Source organism: Cygnus atratus, chromosome 14, assembly GCF_013377495.2.
Source record: "Cygnus atratus isolate AKBS03 ecotype Queensland, Australia chromosome 14, CAtr_DNAZoo_HiC_assembly, whole genome shotgun sequence".
In the NCBI taxonomy this organism is placed as follows: Eukaryota; Metazoa; Chordata; class Aves; order Anseriformes; family Anatidae; genus Cygnus; species Cygnus atratus.
Genome location: NC_066375.1, coordinates 1,583,862 through 1,597,893, shown reverse-complemented (window position 1 = coordinate 1,597,893; position 14,032 = coordinate 1,583,862). Strand labels below are relative to the sequence as shown.

The window sequence follows — 14,032 nt, the reverse complement described above, 5'->3', positions numbered from 1 at the left end:
GTCAGATGTTCTCACAAAGTAATTTCTGTCCAGTAATGCACATTTATATATTGATGAAAAACACATTACATTTCAATGACTTAAGCGCATCATCTTCCTGTAATATTTTTGAATCCCATCATCTAGGTATCTTCCTAACCTAAATCTCTTAAATTAAAAAGTTTCCTGTATCATCTTTGCACCCATGCTTTATCTACTCTAACAACAGAGGGCTCTGTACCTTCCTGAGCTGGAGTTAAAGGGACCTTTCTGGAGTCCTGGGATGCAATAAGATGAGAGCCATAACTTTGCATCCTAGCAGTGAACACAGACCCAGCTTCTGTTCTTAAAATTAGGACAGAATTTGTATCTGCTCCAATGACATAAGAATAACCTCATTATTCTATTTACTGTTGTGTAAACAGATATCTAGTGATATTTCTCATCAACAAATTAAACAACAAATAAGCAGCATCTGTAATCAGATGTCTAAACTCATTTCACTAATTAACGTCAGCATTTCGTAGGAATAAGCATTAGTATTCCACAATCTCTCTGAAGTTATTTTCTAATTTATCGACTTCCAAGGTACCTAAGCACCACGACATGAAACAGTGCAAATCTAAAACTAACTGCATTTCAACTTGAACTGTGAATCATTGTTTAGATCACACTGAGCATGTGTTTCGCTTTGCAGTTTGACAAGTTCAAGGCAGTCACAGAATAGCTCCTTACCTTGGTTTCTTTAGTACTGCTAGAACCCTTTCCCTCCATCTTCTTCTGTTTAGAAGATGAGTTGCTTTTACTGCCACCACTACTGTCCTTACTGACGTTGCTGCTGGACTTCAAGGATGATGACTGACTGACGGTCCTCTTCCGGGAGCCATGTTCCTGCTTGGAATCCTTCTGGAGGACTGGGGCAGCAGGAGACGGCAGTAAATCCTTCTCCTTAACAGCACTTGGCTTTAGAGACCTAACAAAATGAATACATTTAGTTTTGTCTTTTATTTTTCAAAACACAAAAAGAGCCCATCTTCTTTTAAATTCTTTTTTTTTGTCCCTCCCTCCTCCCCCAAAAACCAAGATTTTTATTGTTAGCCCTACCAAACCAGATCCAGAGGAAGAGAGAAAGAACAATCATCACAGCGACTAGATGTTACAAAGCCTGATTGAACTCGTTTTTACCATTTTATCTGTTCTGACCTGAAAATGCAGCAGGCAAGTTCTAACCATAAAACCACATCCCTGCAACAGTTCTTAAAAAACACCCTAAACACAACGTCAGAAATTAATGCCAATGTCAGCGCCAGCCTGTCTATTACAGACTAGTCAGCCTAACAATTCAGAAAAAAGATGGTCCAGATAAATCAGCTCTGGAAGCCAGGGAACTGGTAAACTTTCTCAAGTTCACCTTTTGGTACACTCTTACCTTGGCTGCTGAGGGCTATCGTTACTTATTCCTGGCTTCCCTTTTTGCAGAGTACAGTACATTAAATAATTATTTATACACAGTATTTTAATAAAAACGTAGTTGCATTTAACGAAGTGTCCTGCAGACAACCACACTGGCAATCAAGCAAATATCAAGAATAAAAGGAAAAAAGAAAGACAGAATCAGAGTGGCTCGGGTTGGGACCTTACAGATCACCCAGTTCCACCCCCCTGCCATGGGCAGGGCACCACCCACTAGGCCAGGTTGCCCAGGGTCTCATCCAGCCCGGCCTTGAACACCTCTAGGGATGGGGCCATCCACAACCTCACTGGGCAACCTGATCCAGTGCCTCAGCACCCTCTGAGTGAAGAATTTCCTCCTAACCTCTAATCTAAATCTCCTCTCTTTTAGTTTAAAACCATTCCCCCTTATCCTGTCATTTACAAAATTACAGAAATAACCTGCAATAAAAGGGTATTGAAGGATGTTGTTTTTGCTAAGTCTGCATAGTTTTATTTTTTGCGTCGCTCACATTTCAGATAATCTGTCAAGCAAATTTAAGGCTAAATCCACGGATCCAAGTCTCACTGCCATCAGCATCCCACATGTCAGTTAATTAACTTATTCTCAGTTTACATACTTGCTAAATGGAGAATTACCAGATGAGGTTAATTTAAAAGTACAGATTTTGCAAGACCAAAAAGCTAGATGCACAGCTTATTTCTAACAAAAAAAAAAAAAAAACAAAACACCGTACACCAGAGAAAAAAAAAACAGGAAGTGTACTTTCCATAATAAACCAACCCTTCACTTTAAGGTTTACCTTAGTTTTGTTAAGTAAAAAAATGTGCTTGGTCAATGTTTTTGGTTATAGAAATCAATTTCCACCAGCTACTAGTAGAAACTGAACTAAATCAGTCTCAAGAATAAGCAGCAATGAAACTTCACCCATTGATTAATAATGAGGAGACACTTTGTTGTGGAGGGAAGGGAAGGGAAGGGGGGGAGATGGACATCAGTCTTCTCCATCACCCCGAGCTTTTGTGTTGAAGAGATAGGCAAGATACTCACTCTCTACTGCTAGACGTCTTGTGTCCTGATGGAGCTTTCTCTTCCAGTTTTGTTTTCTTGCTTTCACTGGCTCTGTTTTCATCCTCATTCTGAATAAAGCAAACAAGAAATACATCCAGGCATATGTCTACATTACTATCTCAGTGAAGCTGTAAATGTTTCATACTTAATAGATTTAATTTAGTAGGTATTTTGCAGTGTACAGAATAAGATCTGTACAGACCACAAAAACATTCCCCAAAGCATCTAGCCGGCATCAAATATTTGACCAGATATTGAACCATGAGACTGAAACACAATGAAAAACGAAGTCTGACTTCTAAATTACCAACCTGTATAAAAAAAGTGGCAGTCAAATTGTACATTTTAGAACAAAAGTATTACCATGAAATACCAGAAAAAAATTGCCAAAAGCTTCAATAAGAGATCAGGAAACAGATTTTATGCTGGGAGCCTATGAATGCCAGAAACAGTAAAAGTCTTGTTGTCTATAAAGTAAGAGATGCTGAACACCAGGTTTTTATATAAACCTAATCCTAAAGTCAAAGGGTTTTGAGGGTGCATTTCAAAGCTTTCTTCATCAAGCACTGGAAGTAGAAATACAATAAATAAACCAGAACTTAGGGCCTCACAGAGTACATCATCTGGTACAGAACCAGACTCAAACCCAAAAGGTTACACTTTTGTCACACCAATATTGCAACCGTGAGCATCACCATCACGAAAACACAACAGCAACTGACAGTCACAGATTTGCTCTTTATACAGACTGTGTATGTTCTACTGAGTTTTTCCAAAAGCAGTTTAAAATTATTCTAGTAGCTACCCCCTACCATTTTTCTCCCAGCAGTGCTAATTCTGTTCAGATCCCTCATTAATTCCTGTCCATTTTACTGTCTCTGGGGATTCCTTCTTTTTATTTAATCGAGAAGATTAAATGCTTTTCTGAAAAGACTCAATATTATGGAGAGATACTTCCAATCCCAGTAAAGCAGCACCCCTGAGCTTATGGTTTCTCTTCTTGCTGTGCCCAACGTCTGTTTCTGCCCCGTCCCTTGTCCTGACAATAGCTCCCATGCAACTGCATCATTTGCTGTTTGAAGGAAATGATCCACATCAAGCCTTTTTTTTTTGGCCAGATGAATTTTCCTTTGGATCAGCTGCGTGAGCTGGCCTGCAGTGCAACAGGGACTAATGGCAGGTGGAGCGCAGGCGGGAGAGCACAGGATGCAGTGCTCAGAGGTACAGAAGCTGTACAACCTCCACGAGCTCTAGCTATGGTGCTCACAGACCTCCAGGTACAACTTTCTCCACATTCCCTCCTCACTCCAAAATAAAACTCTAATAACCCCTAATACAATGACACAGGAATGATCAACATATTCTACACAAAATAGTGGCCAAAGTCATCTCCTAAATTACTCAGCGTCTCTACAGCGAGGTATGATATGGGTTGCTGGATTATACACTTCACCCCCATAGCAAGGCAATAAGGGGCTAAGATAACAGGCAAAATTGTATCTACAATGTCATCACCTGCTTATGTTTCCTCTTGCCTTTTGTAGAACTTTTGTCAGAAGGCTGCTTCTGGGATTCTCTTGTGTGCTTCTCCGGTACGGTTTTCTTTTCCACTTTGGGCGCATCAGCATCCTTGTAAGGCTTCCCTGGTATTCTTGATAAGAGGCTCAGGTCAATCTTCACAATAAGTGGGTACCTTTCATCAGGATCACTGAGTGGTGAAAGAAGCTCTTTCTCTTCCATAGGAGAGAACATTCTATGCCGAAAAAAGCTGTCATCCTCCTCCATGGAAGATTTAACAGGAGTCCTATTGCTCTCAGAATATTTGGGTGTTTGTGATGAAGGAGGCAGGCTTTCATTTTCATCTGAATCAGAGGATGAGGTATCTGTTTCTATGAATTCCCTGGATTTCTGGGCAGATTTGCTCGAAGCCTTGTATTTCTTCTTCTCCGTTGTAGGCCGAGGGGAAGATTTGGGCTCTTTCTTTATGTTAGGTTTTCTGGAACCTTTTGTGGCTGCCTTATGCCTGTTTGAAGGTATATTTGTTGCCATGTCTACTGGGGTTTCACTTTCTATTTTAAGACCTCCTCTAGGCTCTTCAACAGATGTCTTTTCTGCCTTCTTGGGCTGCTTTTTACCTACAGTCCTCCTCTGTGTTGAGCTGTCACTCTGCGCAGGTGATTTCTGCCTGCCACGACTGCTCTCTGAGCCCTTTTGGGTAGGTTTGGAATCTCGCCCTGGTGTAGAAGAAATCGAATCCTTGGATCCACTTTGATCAGCGTACCCACTGCCAGTCCCCTGATCCCGTCCCTCTTTTTTGTAGCCTTGTGAGGATGGGATATTGCTGTCCACAGAAGAAGCTGGTGACACTTTATGCGAATTAACTTTGTTCAACCAGTTATCCAGTTGCCACTTGTTTGTTGGTGGTGGCTCTGGCTAAAAACAAAATTTAAAAAAACAGCAGTGTTACATTAAGCATTTCACACTTCTTCCATCTTTTCTGCACGACACCTATACTGTGCTGCACGCCTAAGCAAGAGGTACACCAAACATCTGAGATCAATAATTAACAACAAAAAAAAGAGTTGATGAATATAGTTATAAATAGCAGTTCTCATTTTTCCCTCATCCAGAGCAGCTGCTATCCACAGGCAATACCTGCTGCCATAGCTATCCAGACTAAAAGACCACAGTTTTTTAAGATACTGTTACTGTACCTAAGGTCTGCACTCCACCAGGTAACTGGTGGTAAAAATCACCTCAAAAGTTGAACATCAAATGTGTATAAAGCACTGTTATTATATCCAACTACAGGTGCTTCACCAAAAGAACACTGCGCAGATGGGGGAATGATTCCACGTGTGTCAGTTCAACTTTTTTTTTTTAACCACTTTGAGAACACATTCAATTTTTCTGCTTTTAAAACCCAGGATGAATGCCAAACTAATGAAGACAGCCCAAATACATGTCAAATCCTACCTCAGGGGATGCGCTCTGTGATGGTTCATTAGCTTCACTATCACTGGAACTGCTTTCACTTTCAGAGTCAGATCCTGAACTGCTTTCAGATCCACTATGGCTGCTCGAGTCATCCCTTGAATTATCTGCTCCTTCACTGTTATGCTGCGAAGGTTCAGAATTACTGAAAACAAAAATGAAGAAAAATAAAGAAATACTACCCAAGGCGCAAACACATCCTAGAAGTCCTTCCATTAGGAAGAATGAAATCTAACATTTTAATTAACGTTTGCTTTAAAATTCAACAGAATGCAACTCACCCTGGAAACAAACAACAGCCTTTGTTCCCCCCCCCCCCCCCAGGCCGCCCCATTCACAAAGTGGTTAGTATAATTTGCAGGATAAATGCTATTCAATCACCGATTACATTCTCATCACCTTTTGCTCTAACAGAAGATGAAAGATAAACAGATTTTAGAAATGAGATCAAGTCACCAGTGCTGACTGGATTGAATATCACTGCTTTACTTTCTATGCTGCAATCTAGCAGGAATGCCTACCTTCCAGGTGTGCTCCTTGGCACTGTCTTATCACAATCCTGCAATTAAGAAGAAGAGCATGAAGCTTCTAGAAGTTACTTTAGGATTGCATATACAGTTATGTCGCAAAGCATCAATTTATAGCCTTAAAATTTTAAGAGAGTTCGCCTGAATAGTGTTTTAATTCAGTACGTGTGAAAGTTTGTCTCCATTTTCCTTGAATAGAAAGAAAAATAAATCAGAGTTTTCTCCAAGTTTTTACTACAGATGTGTCATCTTAGAGTCCCCTGTATTCTGAGAGATCCTATTTTCTCAATCCCTAATAACATCTTTTTGAATCAGATTATTTGAAATTCTATGATCCTATATTCTAGAGATGGCCAGAGTACTAGTAGGTAACCAAGTAAATGCACTATCTTCAATTTTTCCACGTGAGAAAACAAATTAAGTAATAGAAGTGGGAATAGGGAAAACCTTTTTTTTTTTTTTTTAATAAAAAAAGGAGAGTGGACTACTGCTGGGTAGCATAGACCCCACAGGTATTTTTAATTTACAATGCCAAATGCCATTTTTAGCAGAAACTGCAAAACATTAATATTGACAAAGAAGAAAAATTAGACTTATCTATAGCAATAAAGGTGCTGCTATACTCAGTTACAGATAAAACCTGGGAGTAAAACACACAAACACAGTAGCTCTTATCATCCCAAACACAGTCCCTGCACAGAAATGTTTATGCCACACACTTGTTAGACAGCCTGGAAGAACATGAAGGGTTCTATCTTTAAATGGCAGGCCAGTACATATGTTATGAAGTACACTCCATTTTATTTTCAGAGAAAGTTCACTTGAAATCAGGAAGGCAAGAGTCTTTAGGCACAAGCGTACTATTCACACAAAACAGATGATTTTCCCCCAGTTTGCACTGTAGAATACCTGGAGCTTGTTTAAAAACTTGCCAATTGATTTTTGCTTCTTAATTACAAATCTTTGAGTTGCTCAGTTTGCTGTTGGGAGTACTGACCGCTGCCGAACTACCAAATTATCAACACGCTTGCTATACTTTTCTGAAACTTTGGTACTGAATGAACATACCTGCTCTCCATCGCTGTCTTCACTACTGCTAAGTTTTAAGTCATCTTTCAACATACTGTAAGTAAAAGGGAGAAAGTGAGACAAGTTTTTCCATGTACTTTAATTACATTCAAAGCATTCTTCTATATTGTTTATACTACAGAGTAGGCTGCGTGGGTGAAATCTGCAAGTTACCATTCTAAAACATTTAATTGTTTAAGAATGGCGAGTTAAGTCATTCTTTAAAGAAAAAAACAGATTCTAGTACTTTCACTCCTTTGTTCAATCTGTCAAACTTAGAAATGAAATCTGATACATTTTACTAATGCAGGAAGAGCTAAAATCTGTATGTTCAACGTCTCATATACAATGACCAAGAATACTGTTTTAAATAGAATTAAGTGGCTGTTTCCTGTCTCATGGCAAAAGCACAACTGTATTAAGCTATAATTTTTCTATTATTATTCAAAGTTATAATTACTCTATTATTTAAGCTAGTTATAATTATGCACACTATTTCACAATACTGAAAATATACGAACACTTTGAAAACATACAGTGGAGTATATTGCCTTAATGCTTATTTAAAAAAAATGGATTACAAAAATAAGACATCTTACTCTGTCTGGTTCGATTCACATCTGGAGAAAGAAGATGAGAAAGGATTAAAAGATTAGTATATCTGAATTTCACAATATAGTTGTTCTACTGATAATCTGAAAAGAGACACCAACCTCTAGATCTAGTTTCCAATAAGTTTTTCACTGCTATCCTTTTCCAAAAGATACATTTATCTCATTTTTTCAGCTTTTTGTACAGAGCACAATCACTTTGTTTCAAAGGCTACTGCAACAGTAAACATTTTCTAATCCTTCTTCCTATGCACCCCAGTTCAACTAATGTACAATGCCATGTCTTGTCCTTAGATGTTCTTGCATTTTGTTTTGGAAATAGCACAGTTCCTTCATGGAATTACACTACCATAACAAAAGCAAAGTCAAACAGTGAACTCCTATTTCTACTACTTCTTGAAATGGCTGCATTATAAGCATCTTCTTAATCCTCATGTTTTCAGGAAACTGACTGCAAGTCTAAAATAAATAAATAAATCGGCCTTCAATTATTTTCTGTTTCCTTCCCACAGGTCATTTGCTTTTTAGTCTCGTTAAGACTGTAATATGTACATGGACAAGCAGAAGAACTAGACTTCATTTTGCAACTGCATCACAGCAAGTATTAACTCAGAATACCAGGTTTTCACAATCTATCACTTTTATGAAACATATAATCAGGTGGTAAAAATTTATTTTCATGGACATGTTTGTTTGGAAATTATCTTTAAGCAGCATATAATCAATTTTCAGGTTTGAGAAAGGTGGTGGAGTACAGTCATCTAGAATCTTCCAGTTACTTTTTATTTTTTCTTTCAGTTGTATGATTGAGGAAGTATAATGTTGGGTCTGTGTACCTAACAAAAGCATTTATTGGTCACTTAAGAGACCAAGTAGCATGAATTTAACTAGATCCCAAACACAATTTACTATCTCCTCCAATAACAAAACAGTTCCTCATCCTGTCCGTTTGTGCAACTGCTACAAGCTGCTCCTAGCTGACAGCTTTGCAATGCACACGTTTGGTATGTCCTGTCCCATCCTGCCCGTTCTTATATGCTTGCAGTTCACAAGCCAGTTCCTAGGTCCGAACTCCTGCACACCTATCCTGATAGCTGAGGAAAGCAGGGGAAAGGCAAGAAGGCACAGTGTATTTGTTACTCCTACCAATACACCATATTTGCTCTACTGGCCCTGAGAAGGGCTTACAGGAAATGATCCCTGTTTTCTGCCAGTCTAGTACAAGTATGCTAAAGAGTCTGTGCAAGAACCGACACGGTTAAGTAACAAAACAGCTATTTTTCCCAATCTCTTAAAATTCAACAGTTATTTGAGAAACATTTTCTCAACAGCTACTTACGATTTGGATTGATGACCATTGGATGTTTTTGATGAAGGATTATATCGTTCTAGAAGAAAAAAGTGCATAGTTTTAAACTCAGACAGGAAAATAGTCACTCCAAGATTGCCAGAAGTAAACAGTCTTAGATAAACAAATCCAGAATGGCTGAGCGAACAGCAGAAAGTAAGAACCAGCAGACACCAGGTACAGCCTCCCAGAGACCAACCAAGTGAGTGGACGCAGAGACAAAACACCAAGTAAAACAATTAATTTAACCGAGAAAATCTAGAAAGTTATTTAAATCATTGCTGTTGAAACCGATACATGCTTCATTTGGTTTTGATGGTGTGAAAAACTGTTTTGCTTCTATCAAGATTAATGTATTGCCTTCCATGTGCTGGGTACGGGATACAGATCAACCTGTCGAGTTCTTGACTTTTTTCAGCAGCCCCACACAGCTTTTTAGTGGATAAGCAACCTTTAAATCCAAAAAGAAAGCTCACACGCTCAAACCAACTCTTACAGTCAAAATATATACTGATATAATCTGCTTTTCAGTTTGGGGTTTTATTCTTCCCTTTTCCTTCATTCTGGTATATTGCTAAGCATAGTATAACAGGAACAAGAATTGAAGCTGTTAAAAGTTTCCCAGAAAACTCAAACAGGAGTTGAAAACCAGATCTATGTTTTTATTTATCCTGCCTCTCCATTTACATACAGCGAGATCAGTTGCTCCCAGAACGCACGTCTATTTGTTAGCATCAGGGAATTACGTTTTGTTTCCCTAATTCCCCACTGTATTAGGTGTTTAGATTAAGCTGCTTGTGAATACCTAAGAATAAACCATTATGCTTTTACTACTTGATCTGTTTAATCACTTCAACAGGGAGTGGAAAGACTTCTGGAAGACAACAGCACAAATCTAATTCCATTTTTCTAGGTATGTTACCTGGTTAAATTATCCGTTTTAGTAATATTCAAATTAAAGATAGAATTCAAGAGGAATAAAAGCTGCTTTTGTCTAAAATATGGACATATATTTTGGGACAAGAATTCAAGATTATTAAGCATATCACTATAAGAATTCTTGATTTGTTCTTTCTTCTGATTTTATATCCACAAAGTAAAAACGAACATGGCAAAGGAGAAAATACAATGAGCTTTTTCTACTAAAACATGAACATATGCACTCTATTAGTTTCTATTATGTCCAGAGGTTTTATCTGAGGGTGTTTTGTTTTTAGTACTCAGCTATTTTCAGTCAGATCAACCAAACAGGCAACTTCTCAAGAATTAAAAAATATGACAAATTAAAGATACTTTTTTTTTTTTTCCCTAGCAGATACAACAGAGTTGCAAGGCTGTTACTGGCTTTCTAGTTCTCAACAAGAAACTAGAAAGAGAATCAAATGCTATTTCATAGGTTAATATTTGAGAAAGTACAGAAAATCTTAACCTAGACTCCATTCTATGACCAGTCCGGAAAAGTCTCTTTCTTTAAAAAGTCTGAAATCTTAGGGGAATACTAAAAATACTGAATCACAACAAAAACATTACACGTATTAAAGGAAGTTTAATATACTTACTCTGTTCTCCAGTGCCAAAACTGGACTGTTGAGACTCCTAAGGGAATAAAAAGATCACAGGAGTTTTTTCAAAGGGAATTTTAGCATATCAAAAAACATGCCATCATCAAGCTATTCTTTGACTTTAAAGGACGGCACCTCACCTTTAAAAAAAACAAAACAAAACCACTCCCCCCCCAGAAAAACACACACAACAACAACAAAGCAGAAAGAGTGATTCTTTATCTGGGCCCAAACTCCTTTCACCAACCATAGCGGAACAGCAAGCACATGGAAAGAGCGCTTCATGTTCTTCGTCTGGACCTCAGCCATCCCTACGTGCCGGGTTTCAAGGGCCATGTGCAGTTGTACCACTTGGTATCCAAAACTCAATCTCTATGTAACTTCCATAAATCCTATCTTCTTGTATGTTTAGCATGAAGATGAGCAGTTTGGTACGTTTTTATTTTCCTTATACAGGGGGGAAAGCCTTGCTTTTAGTTTTACGTATTTTCACTCAAATTCTTCTCTTATCTTCTTCAGATACGTACAGCATCTCAGTGGACAAGCCATGAGCATACTAACACTCAATGAACAATTAATGATTATACTAATGCTCATAGTAATGAAAAAAATCCCAGCTACAGAAGAGCACAGGAGACAATGAAACTTGAAATCCCAACAGCCCTGCACAAATGCTGCGTCCGACTCCTCGTCTCAGAATGCTCCGCACGAGTTCCTGGGGAAACGCAGGCAGGCACAGCTGACAAACAGATCGCTTCCCTTCCTCGCCCCCACCCCTGTCCCGACAAACAGCCAAATCTGCATGTAATCAGGCAATTCACTTGTAGCAAAGCCAATAAACAGTGATATGTACCTGCCTTCAGACGTAACAGACTTGTTACCTACAAGTCTAGCCTTGAAAGATGAAGCCTCGCAAATTTTAGCACTGGTGTCATCTTTGGTATTCCCATTCCAGAAAACCCAATTCTGCCTCCCGAAACATAGTACATTATCAAACTTTTCAAACACTAACATATTGCTTCAATAAACAAATATGCAGAGTACCAAGTTACCAAAAAACTTCTAAGCCAGTTTGCCATTTCAAACCAGGACCATCCTGACCCCATTTTAAAACGAGGACAAATGCTGACTTTAAGCATGAAAGTTGAAAAAATTGAGTTAATTCATGAAGTCACATGCGCACATTTTACAACAATGAATTGCAGGGGTTTTGGTATAGCTACAAACCAGTCTTCCCTAACAGCCAGCTCGCTGGTGTGCTGAGTTGCTATATGTGCAATTTCCAATTGTAACAGAATCTTTATGCAACAAGGGGTGCTTAGAAAATTTTAACTTCCTTTAACTTTTTTATTTCAAAAGTGGAAGCAGTTGAAATAATGTCTCGGACAAGTATTTTGTCAGTGGTCTAGAAGAGCAGACTGTATCACTTCTCTCAAAGCCACAACTTGCTAGGCAGCTTCACTTTCAGGTGTTCCAAACGCCTCTAATCTTTACCAACTGAATGAAAGAAAGGGACAATAAAAATAAAATTTAACTATACTTAAAAAGTGCAAAGAAAAGACAAAGCTGGAAAAAAAGTGTTGCGACTTCAACAGAAAGCAAAGCTATACTTCCTTCAAAATAAAAACAGATTTTTATCTCTGACAAGTACAAAGAGTGCAAGTGTGATTCCCCGATTTCCTTTGCCTACCGTCAACTTAGACAAGTAGACAAGACTGACAAAACACAAGTCAAAAAAGAAGTAAAGACCATACAGTAATCAAAATACCACATCTACAGAGCATCTGTGCTGGGGTGAGCACAAGACAAGGAACTGGCACCCATTCTCACCAGTATACACAGCATAAATTCTGCAGAAAGCGCCTGCCTAATTGCTCACGTCAGTCAACTTCCTATTTCTAAGGCGTAGTGCAGTATTTCGGTTAAGTGCACTTTAACGAGGAGTTATGTTTAAATACACAACTTTTTCCAAATACCTTGCCATCAATTTTGTGTTTGAATACATTATTTAAGAAACTCAGAAATTAATAAATAAGAATATATACTTTCAACTATGAGGTTACCTATAGCAGTATCTTCTAAAGGTCTACTTCAAGAAGAAATTGAAAATATCTTAAAGGAAGGAAACCTCTTTCACAGAAGACCACTGAGGTTAGGTAGTGAAGACACTTAAACAGGAAATAAAATTGCTGCTTGTAGTTTGCCACAAGAACTGCGGTGAGAAAAACACCTGGTAGCTGATGAGAACAGCAGTGGGGTACCGAATCCTCACCTGCAGGTCAGCACTCGGGCTGCATCCACGCTGTGGTGAATGGGACCCGTTTCCATGTAATGTCTGAAAACTCAGGTCAGATCTCATTTTTATTTCTCAAAAGAAAGTTTCTGTATCACAAAGGATCGACACACCTGCCCACTGGCCATTACGGTCACTTCAGCACGGGGCAGACGCTGAACAAAGCTGGAGACAGAATCCACCTCTTCAGAGATGTCTCCAGGTCACTGCACGGGTATGCAGGCACAAAACCTGGCAGTGATGCTTGCTTTGAGATGAAAAGCTCTCGCCCTCTAAGAAACAGCTCGATTTCTGAATATATTTTACAAACACACCAGTACTTCCTGCGTTGGAGATTTTGACTGTGAGCCCATGGCTTTTTTTTAAAACACAACAAAAAACACACTTACATAGGATAAAATTATAGAGTGTTAGGTCACCAGATAACATTTTTTACCAAGAGTCAGGAATCTTTTTTTTTCATAGTATCCATAAAACTTTCCCTGACCTATTTTCATGAAGTTTTATCTTCTGATTCAAAGACTTTCTGATATTAGGTATATTTATAATAATGCAGACAGGCCCCAGTCAGTGGTTTGAGTCCCTGCAACCTACTCACTATCCGCACATAGGGAAAGTGATCTTATCCCGACAGTCTTACAAATAAAATCGACTGGTCCACTAAAACAAGCCTAATTTTATGTGTGCAGGTAAAACATGCCGGGCTTCTGCACACGAAAGGAATGCTGTGAAATACTGCAGCATATCACTTGTAAATAAATAGATTATTAAAGAGAATGAGCTTTTCTAGAGCAGCACTGCTTGATTAAAGTAAATCACTGCTTTGTTTTGTTTTCCGAATTCTGCCCTGGGTTCAGGCAGCACAAGCCTACAGCTCGCTGGCTTGCTGGAATTCTGCAAAGATCCTGCTGCCAAGAATGACAGAGGGGAGAAGGCAGAGGAAATTACAGACTTTGGATATGGAGAGAGAATTTGAAAAAGTTCCATGGCTAAGATGTGCAGCCACAACATAAAAAGGCTGGCAAAAAGTCGAAAGAGTCAGAGCAGCCATAAATGGAATTTTTTTGCAAACTGGGTGAAGAAACACAATCCAGGTTGATAGATTCATAAAAAGAAAAAAAACACC

General features: G+C 38.7%; 1 protein-coding gene across 3 annotated transcripts in view; it reads right to left on the bottom strand.

Moving 5' to 3' along the window:
* The window catches only part of AFF4 (ALF transcription elongation factor 4), a 49,541-nt gene that overhangs the window by 11,835 nt on the left and 23,674 nt on the right, over positions 1 to 14,032 (bottom strand). For all 3 annotated transcript variants that reach the window (XM_050713712.1, XM_035560686.2, XM_050713713.1), the window contains 9 exons: positions 10,611 to 10,647; positions 9,043 to 9,091; positions 7,692 to 7,712; positions 7,093 to 7,147; positions 6,019 to 6,056; positions 5,480 to 5,642; positions 4,019 to 4,936; positions 2,483 to 2,571; positions 715 to 952 (listed from right to left, as the gene is read on the bottom strand). In XM_050713712.1, coding sequence (XP_050569669.1) covers positions 715 to 952; positions 2,483 to 2,571; positions 4,019 to 4,936; positions 5,480 to 5,642; positions 6,019 to 6,056; positions 7,093 to 7,147; positions 7,692 to 7,712; positions 9,043 to 9,091; positions 10,611 to 10,647 — 1,608 coding nt within the window. The remainder of the gene's footprint in view (positions 1 to 714; positions 953 to 2,482; positions 2,572 to 4,018; positions 4,937 to 5,479; positions 5,643 to 6,018; positions 6,057 to 7,092; positions 7,148 to 7,691; positions 7,713 to 9,042; positions 9,092 to 10,610; positions 10,648 to 14,032) is intronic.